The 20192-nt window shown below is 44.2% G+C and overlaps 1 protein-coding gene across 2 annotated transcripts in view; it reads left to right on the top strand.

Annotated features, from left to right (window-relative positions):
* ZNF532 (zinc finger protein 532) overlaps positions 1-19936 on the top strand; it is a 388260-nt gene extending 368324 nt beyond the window's left edge. For both annotated transcript variants that reach the window (XM_078674895.1, XM_078674894.1), the window contains one exon: positions 15710-19936. In XM_078674895.1, the coding sequence (XP_078531021.1) occupies positions 15710-16210 (501 nt within the window). In that variant the 3' untranslated portion in view covers positions 16211-19936. The remainder of the gene's footprint in view (positions 1-15709) is intronic.
* The last annotated feature ends 256 nt before the right edge of the window (positions 19937-20192 follow it).

The following is a 20192-nucleotide window of genomic DNA, read 5'->3' as shown; positions in this document are numbered from 1 at the left end:
CTTTGGAACAGACACCTACCCCTGAACTCATTACAACACCAGTTCCCCTGCTTCAGCGCCAGATGTGACACTGCCGACACTGGAGGGCACACCCATAGTCCTTTCGGACTCAAGCGAATCTGTCATGACCTTGATCGAAGTCGAACCCAACTCGACATTTTCCACGGCATTCAGATTCTGATACACTTGCTTTACTACATAGATTTTCATACCCTGAGCTCCATAACAACGAAGATAATCTTTCTGCTGGACCTCCAGGAGGCCAGTGATCTTGACACTTCTTGGAATACTATACTTAATTCCCCACCTGGCCCTTCTTCATTTGCAGCTTTCCTCATTGCAGTTTAAAACAAACATTCTCACTGAGGTCCTACAGCCAGGGCAGACCTTTTCGGGAACCGTAGCTCTCATTCAATGAATCACTCACAGGCTCCCTCTTAGGCAGCTGGGCGAAACATCCCCCCCACCCCCCCGCATCTCCCCCATTGTCAACAGACAATTTGCCCGACTGCACAGATCAGCTTCGGGTGACCTATTTTTCTAACGCTACACCCAGCACCAGAGACTTGTAGTTCAGGCTTCCACCAGTCTACTCAACCCAAATACATTTTAACCACCCTGCCTGACACAGAGTTAAAACATATGGAGGCCATTGAGAAACAGATGTTCTCCTCTGCCAACCTTGTCCTTCGGTCAGTCAATTTGAGTTTCCTCCTGGGGACGTTACTCACTTGCGTTGTGGGACATGGTAAGCGTGATCTTGCTCGCAGTCCTAGACAACCTTTGTGCAAGCCTCCAGCAAATGTTTCAGGATCGTCAAGACGCGTTGAAGTACGTCATACGATCGGGACTGAACACTACTTACTGTATGGGTTGGGCAGTTGGTACTAGCATGGTGCTTGGACATCACGCAACAGGCTTCTTCAATGATGTCTCACGGACATACAATTTTATGGCAACCGTCTTTTAGTAGAGAAAGCATACACTGCACTAGAGAGCTGCACTGAAAGCAAAGTAACTGCATGCGCTTTTGGTCTTTCATTGTGCGTACAGCAATTTTCCCAACAATTTTGCCCTTTTTGAGGCTTTGGAAGAGGGTTTCAGCAAAGACTGACAGGTTTTGCCCATGCAAAAATAGACACTCCAGTTCTTTTGAGGTAGACGTTGGGGGTCCGGGCCACAGCATCCAGGTCCCCAGGACCCCACCTCTAGCCCCTCCAGGTCTGTTGCCTTTGCAAAACCCCTTTAGCTTAACTTCAGGTGCATAGTGTTGGTAGTCTTGTCAGAGAAGATGGCGGCAGAGCAACATCTAGCCTGAGGAGCTCCGTTCGCCGTGGCTGAAGAACAGAGCTTCCTGCCGTGTGTGGGGCCATCGGAGGCTGGTCGCAGGGTGCTGGTGCCCGTCCTGACCTCTTCTGGGACGTCGACTGCCCGCCGCAGGTCTGAGTCAGCTGGCCCGGCGTTGCGGCCTGATCTGGCCGGCCTCCGCGAGGTGCCTGCCGACGGCGTGAGAGGACACCAGGTGACACGGAGGCCCGGACCGGCTGGAAGACACCCCCTCATGGCTGGGGGGGCGCCGAGCGAGGCTTAGGTCGCGCAGAGGCAGCCAGGATGTGCGCTTGAGGGGGAGAAGTGAGTAAGAGGCCTGGCGCAGAGGTGCCTGCGAAGGGCCCCCTGGCCGCTCTGCCTTCATTGAAGTGGTGCTACTCCCTGAACCCTGAAGGTTTTACCTGATAATATTTCTTATTTGACTGTTACTATCCTGTGTTGTAAGGTAGGGCTTTAATCAAACATGACAAAACCTAAGTCTGATCAAAGGGTAGTAGGTACACTAGATGCCTTCTTATCAAGGGCTGAATCTGCTCTCATGCACGAAATTGAATTAACGGAGCGCAGATGATCCTCAAGTGCTACCTAGTCATCATACCCTCAGCACTTTAAGCTCACAAACGAACCCGGTTGACGGAGCACCACTAACTAGCAGGTCACCCTACCCAAGCCCTGAGCTTGCTAATGTTCAGGAGATAACCGACTTCCAGGTTACTCTAGTTATGCCAAATGTAGATACGAGGGCCCAGAAATCGAATTCAAAAGGCGGAGGTAGCTTTGCACCCCCACCAAAGAAAAAGAAAGGGCAGGTAGTCATACAAACAAAGCCACCTCACATCTAAACTACTATGTGGTAGGAGCAACCAAGTGGACAGGGAGCCTACACCTGAAGCCAATCAAGTCATAGCTCCAGTTGAGGTGGTTCCCGAGCCGCCTTTAATTCACAACTTGGAGGAGGGTTTTGGGATAAATTGGAAACTGTAATTACAGCGCACTTAAATCCCATCCTTCAAAAATTAACGGATATCGAGAGCAGGTTATCATGTTTAGAAAAACAATCACCTAGCATTCCCACATTGCCTAGAGAGCACAAACCTAGGCTAAATAAGATCATGGGTGGAGCCAATAGAGGGGGTGTTTACAACCCGGAACCTTCTCGGAGAACTACGACACCAGAAGGTTTTCACCAAGGGAGACCGGAAATTAACTGCCCACAAGTCACTGTGTCTTCATTTCAGACAGAAGGATTTTCCCAAAGTGATTGTCAGTTTGTAAATCCCCCTAACACTGATCAAGTGAATAAGGCATGTAACAATGTTGATGAAAGGCCCCAAAGCTCACGTACCCTTGTAGATCATCACTTAGGTAATTCACCTATCAGTGGCACTAATTTGAACTTACATCTGTCTCCAGAAACAACACCCTATATTGTCGCTTTAGCTAATGTTCCCCCATTCTTGCCTGGTGACAGGGAAGACTGGCCATGTCTGAGGAATAAATCTTTGTGTTGTGTAAATGCAAAGACAGGTGTAAATAATAATCTACTATTCTCTGAGCTTAAGATGGCACGCAGGGTTTGGTGGGTAGGTCCAACTAATAAGTCACTGGCGGGGGATTGCATTGTATTGACCACAGGCCACCAGGTCAGGTAAGATCCATATTAGATAGGATGGCTGACCAACCTATGAATTAGTTAAGGATCTGTATATTACCATTGGGTTTTTTTAATTGATCACCTAGATTGCGACCATACTTAGTGGAAGAAGAGAGCTCATTAAGGACAAAACCGTATCCACAGTTTCCACCCTGGTATCACGAAAATCGCTTTGAGACACTAAGCGGTCTTGCTGATATAGACTGACTAAAGCTAAAAACGAGTGCATCAGAGGACAATGCCCATGTATCTGAGATTATTTCCAATACACGTGGGAGTGATAAAGAGTATACACTCTCTATAGACCCTAAACACAGCTATTGTTTCCCGCAGCTGTACCATAATAGAGGTCTGGGAACAGCTGGGACTATTGGGATAGATTTGAATGCCACTCAAGCTGAACAACTATCGAAAAGTGGGAATGACAACTCTTTACATGCGCAAAATTGACATCCTAATAGCCGCAGCGTGCGTCTTATTTCTTGGAATGTTGCAGGTATTTCTCGAAGGTTATTAGACGAGACATGGGTCCAGAATGTCAAAACCTTTGACATTATTTGCACACAAGAAACGTGGAGCAGGGATGATGTCTCTGTGGATGGATACAACTCATTCACTAACTAAGCTAAACCATCATTGGCAGGGAGGGCAAAGGGAGGCCTTGCGACCCGAATTCGGGTACAGTATGAGTCGCTAAGAATAGAAAAAGTAATTGAATCCCCATGGTATCAGCTGATCCTGTGTTTTAATTTGATCAATGTACCCATATTATTAGTCAATTGGTACTACAATATTTTTGATACACAGAATGTTGTGGTTATCCATTTGCTTGACATTTAGATTGTTAAGGTAGCAGTGAAGGTCTCCCCTTTGTGTATTATTTGGGTAGAAGATTTCAACTGCACCTTATGTCAGCATTGCGGGAGCAAGGCTTGTGGGTTAGTAAATACTGATAATCAACGTATGACTCACTTTAAACATACCACACAGGGCAATGCCTTAAACTCCATTGTTGTTGTGAATGACCTACGTATGATTGACACTTTGGTTAGCACTCCAGTGGTGCAATATTCGACATTTCAGGGGGTGGTGTGTAAGCACTATTGATGTTATGCTGATTTCTAGTAGGTACTCACACCTTGTTGATCACTTTGCGGTCGAACCCAACCCTGCCAGTGATCATAATCCCCTTACTATTTCCCTACATATTGAGGCACGAAAGGGCAAGGCCTCTGATTGCCTAATAAAATATAATCGCAACCTAGGGATAAGGCTAAAATGGAACACAATAAATTAGAAGGATATTGAGGAGATTGTTATTAAAACAAATCTAATTCCGGTAATGACTTGTTTAACCGATACTTCACAGCCAGATGCAATAATACAAAGTTTTGAAATTATTTGTGATGGCTAAGAATTTGCTCAGACAGGTAAAAAAAAGGCAGTCTCCCCGAAATAAGATGGTTCAATGCCGAGTGTTCTGCGGCGCAAAATAATTGAAAAAGGCATTACATAAAAGTATCCAGGCAGTCCTATAAAAAGGTAATTGAGCAGAGAAATGATGAATTGAGAAGGCAGGCCTGGGATGATCTTGAAAGAATAAGTGCCCTGAAGGATTCCAGGAGCTTTTGGGAGGTGCTAAATCGCCCCCTTTTTACTAATGAAAAAAGGAGCATGGACATTAATATAATTGGGGTGGCTTGGGAGACCCACTTCTCCAATATATTTAACCCAAAGAGAGTTTCACCAAGTGAGTGCGAGGATGAAATAAGTATCGACATACAAACTGCACAACAGCTTACTGCATCACTTTCTTTAAGCGAAGTGAAGGAGGCCCTGAGAAAGGGTATTCCTCTAAAAGCTCCAGGGCCAGACTGTGTGCCTCTGGATTTATTTAAAAGCAACCCACAAATATGGGCCCCACTGTTACTCAAGGTTTTTAAAGCAGCAATTGTGAGACGTATTCTATCATCATGGAAAAGAGCAGTGGTGGCACCGATTTTTAAAAAGGGAAATAGAAATGGCCCTACATGCTACAGGCATTCCTCTAATCGATGCTTCATGCAAGTTGTTGAGAGGGTAATTCTTTCACGCCTGGAGTCATGGGCCAATACTTCTGGCCTTATAGTGAACACTCAATTTGGCTTCAGGAAGGGAAGGGGAATGGATGAGCAGTGCCTCAACTTGGCTATGATTATGGTCAAGTACATGAAGGCCAGGGGTGTTTCAATCCTTCTGGCCTTCACGGTTTGTCGGGGAAAGCTGTGGTCACTTATGGGCACTACGGGATTTGAGGAACCGCCTGTCACCCTGTTGCACAGATTACACACGTCTACTACTGTAGTTATCTGGTATGGTCCAGGGGGAGAAAAGACTAACCCAATTGCCACAAACGACGGAGTGCGCCAGTGCTGGATATTGGCTCCCTTCTTATTTTTAATATATACTAATGGCTTAGAACATTTTTTACTACAGCAACACTTGGATTTTCCAAGAATAGGAGGCAAACAGGTACCTTTATTGTCCTATGTGGACAATACAGTCCTGATGACCTTAACAGCCAATAGCCTACAAAAATATTTGAATGCATTCACTGAGTTTGACAGGACTGGACCAAATTTTGCTTACTTGGGGAACCTTTTTGATAACCTTTTTGGGACCACTTGATTACGACAAGGCTACAACAAACTAGTAGAACCATAGAGGGGATTTTTCGATTTGCCTGCAAACTTGGTCATAAGACATTAGCTGAAGTGAAAACATTGTATAAAACCAAATGTCTGTCAGGGCCACCTATGGAGCAGGAGTATGGGGATATCATAAAAGTGCACAGATTCAAAAATTAGAGAACACATTTTTTAAACGATTTTTACTGATCCCCAGTAGTTCCCCCACTCAATTCTGTCATTCTGAGGTGGGTATTGACTATGTGACTGACAGAATTCATATTGCCCCCTTGCTTCTATGGGGAAATATTTGGACCTCAGAGGACCTATTATTTTCAAGAGATGTCCTAAGAGGCTTATGAACCTTGACAATGCAATGGAGGTCCCTGACCCGGCTTATCTAACCAGGTCAGTGGCACAGTGAACCGTGCACTTTTAAATCCGCAACAATATTATTTGCCTTTTACCACCCAGGTCCATTCACGTTTTCTAATGACTAGATTTCGTTTAAGCACACTGCACTTTCTTGTGGCTTTTCCGAAACAGGGGGGTTGGTGTGAGACTTCCCCCCCCCATCCATGTAACAATGTAGCCCAACAGAGCACAATGCACCTTATGCTTTTTTGAACACACTACAAAGACCCAAGAGCCCGTTTTATTAAGCCTATTTTAAGGGACATTCGTCCTTGTTCTTACAGAGGGGTTTAACTATTTGAGGTCGCTATCAACTGTTACTATCTGCAGCTCTGTGCTTAGTTTTATCAAAATAGTTTTTCTAATTAGGAAACGTTACGAATTGTAAATTGCTTTTATTGAATTTACCTAATCTGGTTTTTATTTTGTGCATTGCTTTTAAACTATGCGTAGAAATTTTTATTTTTAATGAGTGTATGATTTTCTGTAAACTTTTAGGATTCATTTGAATCGAATAAAGTTATTTGGCTGACTGCATAGTGTTGGCTGGTTGGAGGCCGGATAGGTTTTTACCTCTGTGGGTGGCAAAACAGATAGATGCATTCCTCAAATTGCCCAGTGCGGTTATACCCTTCCCTTCCTCACCCCTGGAAGTATGCCACCAACACCACAGCAGTTTCCAGAGTACAACTTGTCCATTCTCCGAGAAGAAGTTCATGCTCTCTTGGATAATGGAGTCCTAGAGAGAGTCCTGACATAAAAGGTTTGGCACTGGCCGATATTCCTGCTACTTTCTGGTGCCAAAAAAAGAATTTACTATTTCATCCTATTCTAGGCCTCCGCCGCTCTGAAATTCTTTCTCAAGAATGAGAAGTTCAAGATGCTCTCTTTGGACAAAGTTCTGCTTGTCCTGGACCCAGACACTAAATGGTGGCATTGGATTCATGTTTCTACATCCCTATCCTGCCGTCCTGCAGATGCCACCTGCGGTTTGAGGTAGTCTCCAAAAACACTTCAGTTTCTGTGCTGCCATTTGGCCTCAGTCAATGCCCCTTGGGAGTTCACAAAAGTGATAGTGGTGGTTGATGCCCATCTGAGGTGGTTGAGAATACTAGTCTTCCCAGACCTTGATGACTGGTTACTAAAAGCGGGCCTGCCTCAAACAGTCCTAAACCACCTCCAGATGACAGCAACCTGTTAACATCACTTGAATGTTCCATATAGGTGCCGAAGTCACAGCTGACTCCTTCACAGAGACTCTTTCATTGGAGCCATTGTGGACACCGTGGTGTTTTGGGCCTTCCCTCCTCCTCAGAGTCCAGGATATTTGGGCTATTAGCCCGTTGTTTCAGCCTTTGACCTGGGTTTTTGTGCGAGCAGCTCTGAGGCTTATTGTCCTCCTGTATCCTCCAATTGGCCCACGCAAGGTGGCACATGCAGACTCTGCAGAAGGATCTGAAGTCTCAGTGGGCTCAGTACCAGGGAAACATATCCCATTCAATCCATGTGTTGGAGGAGACTGCAAAAGATTTACAGTGGTGGCTCCGGGACATTAGTTGTACCAGTGGCAGCCCCTCTCTCTACCCGACCTATAACTGATAGTTGTTACTGGTGCATCATTGCTGGGATGGGGAGGATATTCTGAATCTGTTCCCCTTACCTAAAGCGCCGGGACACTCTTTTTGAGTAGCCGTTGCGCTATATTAAATACATAAATAACATAACATAACATCTGGGCGAGGTGGAGTTCAGAAGAGTCTGGTCTCAGGCGGAGACCCGACTCCACATCTGTCTGCTAAAATTGCAGGTGATTGGCTTGGCAGTATAAGCTTTCCTCCAATCCAAGGGGGAATGGGTGCAGATTCTTACAGATGACTCCGACGCAATGTGGTTATGCAACACAAAAGACAGGATGGGGTTATTGATCTTGTGCCCAGAGAACACCTGGCTGAATCTTTAAGTTGCAGAGCTCAAACTCAGCGAGCACTGCTTGGCAGTTCACAAATGGAAGCCACACTCCAAGGTGGCACAGAGCATCTTTCAGCAATGGGGAGATCCCGGTCTTGATGTTTTTGCCACCTCTGGAAATGTGCAGTGTAAAAACTTTTGTGCTGTAGAGTTCCCAAGGCAATTCTACCTCAGAGCCCTAATTCGGTTTGACTTGAGCTCGGGACTCCTGTACACATTCTCACTTCTATCTCTCATTCCCAAAGTTCTGAAGAAGATCATGAATTACCGGGCCCAAGTCATCCACCGGCGCCGGCTTTGGCCAGGAGAGTGCAGTACCCAGAACTGATCATGATCATCAGTCCTCCAATCCAGCTGCCCCTTTGGAAGACTCTCCTGTTGTAGCAGCAGGGGTACAACTTACACCACCATATTTGTAGATTGAGCTGCAACAGCTGCCTGCTTTTGACTTCCCTCCCAAGGTAGTAAACGTTATTCTGTCAACCAGACGTTTGCAGGGTGCTGTGAGAAGTTTGTTGATTGGTGTTTATCTTGGCATATCAAACCTGTGAGAAATTTGTTGTTGGTTGAAGGGGAGGCTGACCTCTATTCAAGCAACAGCCACAATCTCCGTCAGGGTGAACCACAAAAAGTCCTAAATTAACCTGTGCTTAACCATCCAGAAGGTTGACACAAAAGCAGTCAAGCTTTACTTAGAGGCAATGTCAAGGTTGCGGTTCCTTGGGGGCAGTACCGTCAGGAGGCTCAGGAGGCTCATCTTCCACTAGCTCTGACTCTGTGTTATAAATATACAGAGGTTCAGTGTGACCGGACAAGGAGAAGGGAATTTGGGAGGGTACCGCAGAGAGGGAGTCCTATAACAAATCATGCAAGGCGTTACTCTTGGTGTTTCTGCATACACATATATAACAGTATATCATATACTTGTTACTATAGGTTGCTACCTGTGGGTGAAAAAGTCCTCTTCTATGGTTGGCGCTCAGTGATTTGGCTTTGATAATCACACACTAGTCTTTATGTTTAGGGCCACTTTCCTACTGTATCATACAGTCTAATTGCCTTGAGACTTGCCGGTGCTGAGCAACTACTGTTGCGCCCAAGGTTTAATGTTTGTAAATCATTCCCGTACGTTCCAAGTGATTCCAAGTGATTGCACTAAGACAATGTCCTTGTTACAGCACCACTATTGTATTGTATTGTATATGGATTTATTAAGCGCGATTGCTGCCCAAGGGCGTCCAAGCGCTGAGTAAGTATACTATAAATGTAAATCAAGCGAGCGCTCCACAAGAGGAACAGGCGTCTCCTACCTGCTCCCAAGATTGCTCTGCACAGGCAGCCTACCATTTCTTGGGGCTGGGAATCTCCTGCATGCAAATGCAGAATGTCAGCTCTCAATACTGGTAGTAGGGCCCTAAAACTGAAAAGGGACAAAGTGAAATGGCCGCAACAGGCTCCAAAAACAAAAGAAGGACTATACACATCGCGTGCTTGGGCACGATACCGTGGGAATAGAATTGGTGCTTTTCAGTACATTCTGCAATACTTGTGGTTTGGTCATACATTGCAGTAAAGACATTATTTGTGGCAATCAGCATTGTGCCCTGGGTACTGTGAATGCATACTTCCTGCAGTGTTCTAATACAGGCATTTAGATTGATATATATATATAGGACAGGCAATGTGTACAAAGAACCAGAGATATGTAGTTTTAAAGATTTCAGGTAAGTAAATTGCCTAAAAGCACAAAACGCCACTTGCAGTTATCTGGTTGTGCGAGACAAGGTGAAAGTCACAAGTTCAGCCGACAGCGATAGAGTGTGGGCCGGAGACAGGGACCAAATTAGTCCCGCTGAAAGAGTCCTGAACAAAGAGTTCTGTTTGTGGGGGAAGGGGCCGCGAGGAGCAGGGAGAGCGTCTTGAATGGCCAATATAGAGTGAGTAGTAGGCTGGGCGTCACAGGTGATCTTTGATGTAGCATAAAGATCCTTTCGGCCATCACAAACAGTCGTTGCTGGAATTTCACATTGACCGTCACTGCAAGCTGATGCTATAATGCCAACTGCAGATCTGGTGCTGCTGATGTTTGGTTGCTCTTGTTGCGAAGAGTCGGGTTTGCAAAACCTTCACGTTCGTAGGCGGCATGGCCAGGAATATGTTGGCCTGAATAGGCGCGTTCATGTTGTCAAAGGCCCAAAATTTACAATTTTCTCCTTATTTTGGAGAGGAGCTTAACTGAGGCCTCATTAAAGGTCCAGGACCTGTGAAGCACCTCTTGTGGGGTCATGAGCTCACTCCAGCTGTGGCTAGCAGGGCGTAGGCAGGTGCAGTAGCTGGGCAGTTGCAGGGAGCATCTGGAGCTTTAGCCATGTCCCTGTAGCTCAAAACAGTAGGTCAGTCTTATGACCCTTGGAGTCACTTCAGCCTGAGATGATGGATGCAGGTCAATTCATCCCTCTCAGCAAGCAGGGCAGCAAGCTACAGAGCAGTAGGGTAGCAGGGCAGCAGAGTAGTCCTTGTGGCATCAAAGCAGCACATCAGTCCTTCTTCTGTAGCATCCACAGTTCCAGGAGTGTACTGAAGAGTGAAAGTTCCCTTTTTATACATGGTGCCTTCTTTGAGTCATGAGAAGTTCCTAGAGAGTTCCCTTGGAAGTGCTTGAAGTTTCCTGACTCCCCTACCCTGGCTCCAAGCTGGCTGCATGAACAATGCAGGGATGGAAAGGCCTTTGTATGAAGCTGAGAACAGCCTTTTCATTTGCAAGCGGTACTGTGCCAAGATCCCGCCTCCCCATCCTACCAGTCGATGGTCTATCTAGGCCCATCTGATCCCTTTATTGTGCACCTCTCTGTGAGGAATAAACAATGTCCAACTGGCAACTTTGTTATATTGCCAAGTCGAATTGACAGTTTAAAACTGCATTCAGGCTGCAACGTCACACCTGGGGCATGTATGAAAGGGCTAATTAAGTCAATCAATCAATCAGGATTTATAAATTACAGCTAATCACCTGATAGGGTAGCCAGGTGCTTGCAGGTCCTGGAGGCTCATTCGAGCAGTCCGGTCTTGTGGGCCCTTCGGAATCCCAGAACTGAAGTGATGGTCCGGAGTTGTTGGGAGGCTATTCAGGTATTTGCTGCGATGTGGTAGAAGGAGCGTCCTCCACTTCTGCTTCTGTAGATGCAGGAAGTAGGGGCAAGTGATAGAGAGGTGGTTGGTGGAAGTTCAGGCAGTCGTTAATGTAGGCTGATCCTTGGTTGTGTAGTGCCTTGTGTGCATGGGTCAGCAGCTTGAATTGGCATCTCTTTTGTAGTGGGAGACAGTGGAGTTGCCTGAGGTGGGTGTGTGATTTAGGTTTGTTGAGGAAGGTCGAAGATGAGTCTGTCTGCAGCATTCTGTATGGTCTGAAGTCTCTGCAGGAGGTGCGCAGCGATTCCGAAGTATTGTTGCCATAGTCCAGTCGGCTGGTGATGAGGTCCTTTATCTCGGTGCATCTCGTGTGCATGGATCCCCACTTAGCATGCACAGAGTGAGAAAGCAGGCTGAGGAGACGGTGTTGATCTGTGATTTATTGGTGAGCTTGTTGTCAATGATGATTCTGAAGTTTCTGGCATGATTGGAGGGAGTGGGTGCTTGTCCTAGGTCTGATGGCCACCAGAAGCTGTTTGTGTTGCTGCTGCTGCCGAAGACCATTACTCCCATGTTGTCTGTGTTCAGCTGCAGGCAGTTATTCTTCATCCAGTCGGTGACTTTTGTCATGCATCCATGGAAGATGATTGCGGTCGTGGTGGGGTCATCTGTGAGTGAGAGGATGAGTTGGGGGTTGTCTGCGTAGGAAATTGTGTTGAGAACGCAGGACCTGACGATGTTGGCCAGTGGGGTCATATATGCGTCAAAGAGCGTGAGGCTAAAAGATAAGCATTTTTTTGATCAGTCTGTGTTGGGATACAGTGTCGAAGGCTGTTGAGAGGTTGAGGAAGATCAGAGCTGCTGTTTCTCCTCAGTTGAGGAGGGTTTGGATGTAGTTAGTGGCTTTGATCAGGGCAGTCTTGGTGCGGTGATTGCTGCGGAAACTGGATTAGAAGGTGTTGAGTAGCTGGTTCTGCTCCAGGTGTGTGATGAGTTGCTTGGTGGTGATCTTTTCCAGTACCTTCGCTGGAATTGAGAGAAGAGAGATTGGCCTGTCGTTTTTGAGTTCTCTGAGGTCGGTGGAGGGTCTTTTGAGTAGTAGTCTGACTTCTGCATGTTTCTCCATCGGGAAATGTTGCAGTGGTGATGAGTATTGAGCAGGGTGGTGAGTTCCTTGCCAATCCTTTGGTTTCTGAGATTGAAGATGTTGTGGGGGCATGGGTCTGTGGGAGCTCCCCAGTGGATCGATTACATGGTGGAGGTGGTGTCCTAGGTAGAGAAAAGGTTCCAGGTAGTCAGTCTGTGGTTCGTGTCGGTTTTGGTGGTGCTGCATCTGCTGAGGAAGTCCGTAGGTGTAGGGTTGGGGTTCAAAGTTTCTGTATATGGTTGAAATCTTGTTGTGTAAGATGTTGGCAAGGTTGTTGCACAGCTCCTGTGATGGTGTTTTTGCTAGCAGCAGGGTTGGAGTGTTCCTTAACAATGTTAAAAAGTTCCTTGTTGGTGTTGCCATGGTGTTGGTGTTGGTGGTTCGATGCATGGAGGTAGGGCTCTTATCTTTGTTTCCCTCAGCAGGTGGTGGTAGATGTTAAGGGAGGTCTTGAAGGATGCCCTGTCGGAGTTCTCCTTGCTGGCGCACCATTTCCTCTCCAGCTGTTTGCTGTCTGGTTTCACAGTTCTGAGTTCTTGGGTTTGCCAGCTGCCATTTTTAGAGGATTTTCTCTGGATGTTACTCTTGATGGGAACGATGTTGTCAGCACAATTGGTGATTCAGGCATTGACGTTTTTTCATTCCCTGTTCGAGGTTGGTGGTAGTAGCAGGGTTGGAGGAGTTGAGGGTGTTCGGCCAGCTGGTCTCTGAAATTTATTTGTACCTCCAGTGGGGGCGCTGGTCATCTTGGAGGTTGAGGTGCGGGGGATGGAGATGCGGAAGTGGACAATGGAATGATCGATCCATGTGTTTTATATGATGTGACTATATTTCACACAGTTGCTGGAGGTGAAGATTGGGTCTAGCACGTGTCCTGCGGTGTGCATAGGGTCATCTGGGTCAATCCGAGGCTGCTCATGCTGTCAAGGAAGTGTGCAGTGTTGTCATTGGGGTTGTCAATGTGGAAATTTAGGTCGCCAAGGAAGATGTAGTCCTTGGAGTCAAAGGCAAGGGGCGTAATGAAGTCTGTGATGGTGTTGCAGAAGTTGGAGCACGGACCTGGGGTTTGGCATGCGAGGTTTCCTCTGATGGTTGTCTTGTTATCCGTGGAGCTTGAAGTCGAGATGTTCCATGGTGGGGGGTGATGTTGTCGGTGGTAGTAGTGCATTGTATGGTCTCTTTGTGGATGATGGTGTTCCTCTTCTTGGCTTGTTGGTGCGGTGCTGGTGAATGATTTTATATCTGATGGGGATCACTGTGGCAATGTCTGGGGTGATGTGGGATTGAGCCAGGTCTCTGTGATGAAGATGATGTTTGGTGCGAGCGAGGAAATAAGCTCCCATAATTTGGTGGAATGCTTGCATATCGAGCGCATGTGGAGGAGTAAGCAGTGGAGTCTGTGTGTTGCTTCTGGCGTGGTGTGATGAGAGGTCTGCGTGGTGCTTTGTGGCGTGACAGTGTTCATGCTGGTGCAGAAGAAAGTGCATCTGGCTCAGGAGAACGGTCCTACTGTAGAATGCTGGGCAGTATGGCAGCAGCATTCGCTGGGTCGTCTGGTGTTCAGGGCTTGAAGGATGTCGGCGTCGAATCTGGTGGCACAATAAGTGCTGCAGGTCCTCTAGCAGCTTTTAATTTACAGGCCCTGGGTATACAGTATGCCACTTTACAAGGGACTCATAAGTAAATTAAGTAGCCCAAACAGGTGTAAGCCAACTTTAATATAAAGGAAAGAGTTCAAGACCCTTAGCACTGGTTACCAGTGGTAAAGTGCACAGACTCCTAATGCCACCAAAACAAATTTCAGCACAAAAAAACGGCAAAAGCAAAAAGGTTTGTGGGAAGATCACCCTAAGGCTGACAGGTCTAACGTAATCCCTATATATCCAGTTGTCTGGTGTTCTCCTTTTTGCCTTGTCTCTAGCCCAGGAAGGCCTTGCTGTGACAACAGTCACAGGTTGTCAGCAACTTCACAAGCACTAGGGCTTTTCTACCCTTGCCTGATTAGCCATCACTTGGTCATCATTCGTGATCCCCTACTGGAGCCTTAGTCTAGTGCTTACGTTCTTAATGTGCACTCCATTTGAGCCTATGCACAGCTTCTTCCTGGTAATATTCACATTGAAGACCATGTTCCTTGTTGCAATCGTGTCAGTTCATCACGTGAGTGAGCAACCAGCACTTTCTTTCCAGCTACCATACACCACCTTCTTCCTTGACAAATTGGTGCTAAAAACCAAGGCAGCTTTCTTCCCAAAAGTTGTTGCGCCTTTCCAAATTGGGCAGTCTGTTACCCTGCCAGAGTTCTTCACACCTCCTTATCCATCCATGAAGGAAGAGACCCTAGAGTTTCTACATCAGTGGCACCAAAGACCTCTGGGTCGGTTATCAGCTATTTTTCGATTTCTCTGGTGTGAAGAAGGTAAGAGTAGTGCATAAATGTACCTTTCCCAGATGAGTTGTTCTTTGTATAAAGATCTGGTATCAACTAGCCAAGAAAAAGCATCCAGAAGGCCTGCGTGCTCATTCCACCAGAGCCAAAGCTGCTGCGACTGCACTTGTGCATGTACTACCTATTTTGAACAGCTTCCAGGCTGTGATGTTTTACGTATGTTCACTAAGCACTGCTGCATGGATCACCAAGTCTGACAGGTGGGGCATTTAGCCTGTTCGGTCCTGCAGAATTTTCTAGTTTTAGCCATTTGTGTGTCCTCATGTAAAGTAACTGGTGATATGTAAAGCGCTCTGATACCTGATTCGGTTCGGGTCTAGTTCGCACTATATAAAACTCTGCAAAAAAAAAATTTGAAAACAAATTAACAGACCATCGTGGAGCTGTACAAAGACACTTACTGGTGCAGGAGGGAATTGCTGAGAAAAATCTCCAGATCCAGTCTGGGGCGTGTGGGTATTCACAAACAGTGGATTCTGCAGTTAGCTAGAGTATTGACTGAAAATAGGGTTACCGAAGGTACGTAGCTTGTTCTTCTCCTCTCTAGTGGGGAATAGACTTTGTGTCCTTTGCATTCCCATTGCAGTGTTAAATATTTGAAGAGGATGGCGATAAATGTTTTGATTATTTGTGATGGTTAGCAATTGTTTTTTGAGAATTTACCTCCTGGTCACATTTACTAAGATTTAGAATGTTGAGACAGACAGACGGACTGAACCAACTTTGTATGGCTAGGGTGAGACAGGGCATAAGATGCATTTCCTCTACCTTGCTGCAGAAGTTTCACCCCCTCCAGAAATCGTATGAATTACTGTTACCAGCCAATTCTAAATCAGTTATTTTATTTTAAGATTTGGTGATGCCAAACCACAGACTACCCAAACTGATAAAATTAAAATGTTTTATGGACTTATAGCATTTTTGTAACTATTCTTGTTTTACTGTTTCTTTAGGTTTCTTCACCAAAGCGCAAATTAGAAGAATCCATTGCCGAGTCAAGTCCCAAGAAAGGTTCAATTACTCAGCCATTGAAAAAGTTAAAGATAAATGTTTTTAAAGTTCACAAATGTGCGGTGTGTGGCTTTACAACAGAAAACCTACTACAGTTTCATGAACATATCCCTCAGCACAAATCAGATGGCTCATCATACCAGTGTCGAGAGTGCGGCCTCTGTTATACCTCCCATGTGTCTCTATCTCGCCATCTTTTCATTGTCCACAAGCTAAAGGAGCCACAACCCATTTCTAAACAAAATGGCTCTGGAGAGGAGAATCATGAGGACAGTAAACCCAGTTTGGCAGACGAGATATCTGACTGTGCAGAATCAGAAAAAAGATGTAAAGTTTGTGCAAAGACATTTGAAACTGAAGCTGCCTTAAACACTCATATGAGAACCCATGGCATGGCCTTCATCAAGTCAAAACGAATGAGCTCAGTAGAAAAATTACCATAAATGTGAAGTAAAGTTGCACCCTCCTTAAATATTAGTAGAAAAGATGACTTTGGGTGTACATCAAACACCTCATAATAACATTTCTGCTGATACTGAAGGAAGCAAACCGTACTTGGGAGCACTACAATCAGTTTATTTTAGCTATCCCATCGCACTATACACTCAGCATCTACTCAAACTATCACAAACAGAAGAACCTTGTATATATTTCAAAGAAAACTTTTGTACTATTTGTTATGTGTTTGTATTACTGTCTCGTGGAGAGAATGGGTGTGTTTATTTTTTTGTTTTTTGTAATTGGTTTCTCGCAAACAGTTCTTAATATTGGGTTGTTATTCGAGTTCTGTTTGGTATAAAAAGTGTGTATGGAAGTTTCGAAATGAAAATTAACCACGGAATGTATGAGTGGAAGTGTTGGGGTATTTGTTGAATGTCATACAAATGTGTAGCTAGAAAGTTTTGTTGGTTAATAAATATAGTGTTTTTAAATGTCACATTATTTATTTAAGGATGTAGCATTAGAGATTTGCTAAGCACTTGAAAGAAGGCAGTTTTACAAAGTCTCCACCATCAGTGGCTGTGAATGTCCATTTCAGAAATCGAAATCTACATGAATGCTCATTCTTTCTAAACCCTATTGGTAAGACATCTTATTTCAAAAGTACGGTGTTCATACCATTGGGCAGAATGGTACCAATGGACAGAATCATTAAAACATGGTGCAGTTTCTCATAATAAGCTATTCAGTTCGACTGGAATAGAACTCAGACCATGACTGCTGCCAGAACCACTGCTTTTAAACTGCAGACCATAGCTTGGCTATTGGCTGGACGATGATGAAACACCTGAGAATTTAAGACCGTTCCAAACGTCGAAAGCGAGTAATGCATTTGGACCTCATGTTTTAGCATAATTTCTTTTACAATGTTTTTTTGGGGTATTTACAGTTGAAGACTATTAAATCTGTCCCTTAAAGGGATAATCTGTGCTTTGCATCAAATTTATTTTTATCCTTTGCCCTGACATAGGAAGCATTAGCACCCTCTAAGGAAAGCTGAGATAGGCTTAACTGAGCAGAAAGACTGACATGACGAGGACGCAGGCATGAACTACTATTAGAAAACTGGAATGCTGAGAGCTCCACAGAAGATTATGGAGGGGCTCAGGGCCAATAATGGCGTGTACAGACCTTCTGCTCCATTTTCCAATGTTTGCCTTTCTGTTTCTCCCTTTTTAATTTAGAACATTCTGCCGCCCCGCCCCCATTGGTGGAATATTCTAATAGCATTATAATAGCATTATAGTCCTTCCGCCTCTGATTATAATGGTTGTTAAAGGCCTTCAGCCTCCTTATAGTCCATCGTCTGTAGCTCGGGCCCATAACTGGGTTTCAAGGCCCTTAACAACTATTAATGCCCTCAGCAGCAGACTATAATGCTTATTTTGTTTTTGCTGTATTTTTTAGCCTTGGTGAGTTCTTTGAAAGTGCAAAGTAAGGACATAAATTAGACATGAACCTTAAGGAGGTACATCTGATTGTGAGTGGTGTAGTTCATGAAACGGGTCCTAATTGCATCCTAAAGTTTATGCTACTGAGCCTTTATGAACCCCCTCTAAAATCTGTTTTTTGCCTTTAGGTTGGATCAGTTTGTTACATCTTCAACAGTATTCCAATAACTCTTAAAGAACCCATCTAGAAAATGATGTCAAAGTAGTTCTCAAAACCCAATCAAATATCATCAAACGAACAGACATCCTAAAATCCTAATTCGTGGTGGTTGTTGATGGAAATCTGGATGAATCATGCTCATTTGTCTTTGTTTATGATAAATAGCCTTTTTTGTTAGACTATCAAAACGGTCATATCGCCACTAAAAAGAATAGGAAGGCAACACGCCATGTGGCATTGTGCTTGCTGACATGAACATTCTGTTGAGTAGAATGCCATCCTGTGATTTGCCTTCTCTATTCACCTGTGCCATAAGGGAGAAACGGCTAAGATGTTGCCCTGGAAGAGTTAGGGCCATATGTACAAACATATTTTTGTGGTTAGAAGCAGCCTGAGTCACAGAATGTGGCAGTTTCCGTCAGCAAAAAAACATTTTTTTAGTGCAAAACTCGAGTTGCGATTTGATAATAAGTTACTAAATGGTAGATTGAGTTTAGCGATTCGGTATTTGGAAGGGTGTGTTTAGGCCGCCCCTTCCAACTATTGAAATGTAGTGGTATGTATGAATATTTTGCGCCTGAATGACTGTTGCAAAACATTAATTTTTTACCGACATCTCAAAGGTGGTGATAACCATTTGCAAATGGGAAGGAGTTGCCATGTGACCCTTTCCCCTTTGGGAATGTTGAAACAAATATTTTTTAGGAGCAGGCAGTGTAGCAATGCCTGCTCTTAAAAAATTAAACTTAGAGTTTAATTTTATTTTTTGAAACACAGCCCCTTTTCCTTTTAGAAAATGGGCTTGATTTAAAAAGAAAAAAAAAAGATTGCTTTACTAAAAAGTAATCACAGACATTGTGGTCTACTGACCCCAGCACACCACCATCCCTGTGATGGCTACAATTCCTAATGGGTCTCAAACTGCGACCTACGTCATTAATATTCATAAAGTACTCTGTTTGCGTCCACATTTAGAATCGCTAACTGAAACCTAATGCTTTTCATACATTAGGAATAGCAATTTCCTAATTACGATTCACAGAAAATCACGATTAGGTATTTGCTATTCCAAAATCGGTATATATGGCCCTTAGTTACAACATTGGCAGCTGCTGTTTAAAAACAAAAAAAATGAAAAAGAAAATCTCTACAGAATATACGCATACGCAGTTCGTACCTAAACTCTTTCACTTTGAGGTGACTGTAGTGATAGACTGTGGAAGCCAGGAGCTTCTGGGGTCTTTTACACAGCGTGAGGTTTAAAAAACATTTGTAATTAAATTGAACATTATCATGTGTTAATTGCTTTGTTGCCCTCCAAAAGCTGGGCAATAATGACTGTTAATTTCCCTTTCACCTCTATATACATCCTCGACTTTGGCTTATAACTTCTTGATGAGCCATTAATGGGGACTGTTGTTGTCCACTCACAGGGATAATAATGCTTCCTAATAGCTCACCTGAAAGGCAATAATAAGGTTATTGGAAATGTTGTTTGTCTATATGGCTTCAAAGAATGCAGCTTTGAACAAGTGCCATTAAATGACAACAGTCATGATGGGTGCTGGGGTCCCATGGTGGAGTCAGTCTTTGCTTTAAAACATGACAAAGATTGTTCTTTTACTGTAGATAAATTGTATATTGTACAAGTGGTATCCATCCTCTTGGAGCACTTAGCGTAACAACCCAAAATATGACATCAGGTTGTCCCTAGGACGTGTGTTTATAAGTGCAAAATTATTATGCCTGTGTTCACTGAGTGATGGTTGGATGTTTCCACTAACATACATTACAGAAAGTGTACAGTTAAGTCCTTTCCATAAATAGTTCTCTGTGAGAGTTATTGCATTTTTCCTTTTTATACCTTGTATAAATCCCTAATTTTGTACTTTTTTAAACTTTTTTTATGTATATTTAGTTTACTGCATGGCACACTATAGTGGTTGTTTGGTTTCTGAAAAAGTCTTGCTGCTGTCAAATGTAATTGAACTATATGTCCGTTATAACTGTATGAAATGAATTTGCCATGTAAATAAATGTCTAGCATTTTGAACTTTTATCATTTTATGGTGTAACATTAATAACACTATATTATGTATCTACAGCAGCTCATTTGAGGTCCGCTGGAGGCTTCTGTTGAAACAGCAACAGTAAAAAAAATCCATATATTTTTAAATAGGAGTTGAAGTGATGCTATTATTACAGTACAAAAACTAAGAGTTAGCATATCTGACTTTTAAAGTAGGTAGGAATCTGACCTGACCTTTAACAATGCATTGCTCATGATGATAGCACATTACATTACAAAGCACC

This window comes from Lissotriton helveticus, chromosome 2_1, assembly GCF_964261635.1.
Source record: "Lissotriton helveticus chromosome 2_1, aLisHel1.1, whole genome shotgun sequence".
Lineage (NCBI taxonomy): Eukaryota > Metazoa > Chordata > Amphibia > Caudata > Salamandridae > Lissotriton > Lissotriton helveticus.
Note: the sequence above shows the minus strand (reverse complement) of the source record. Positions and strands in the feature narration are given on the sequence as shown.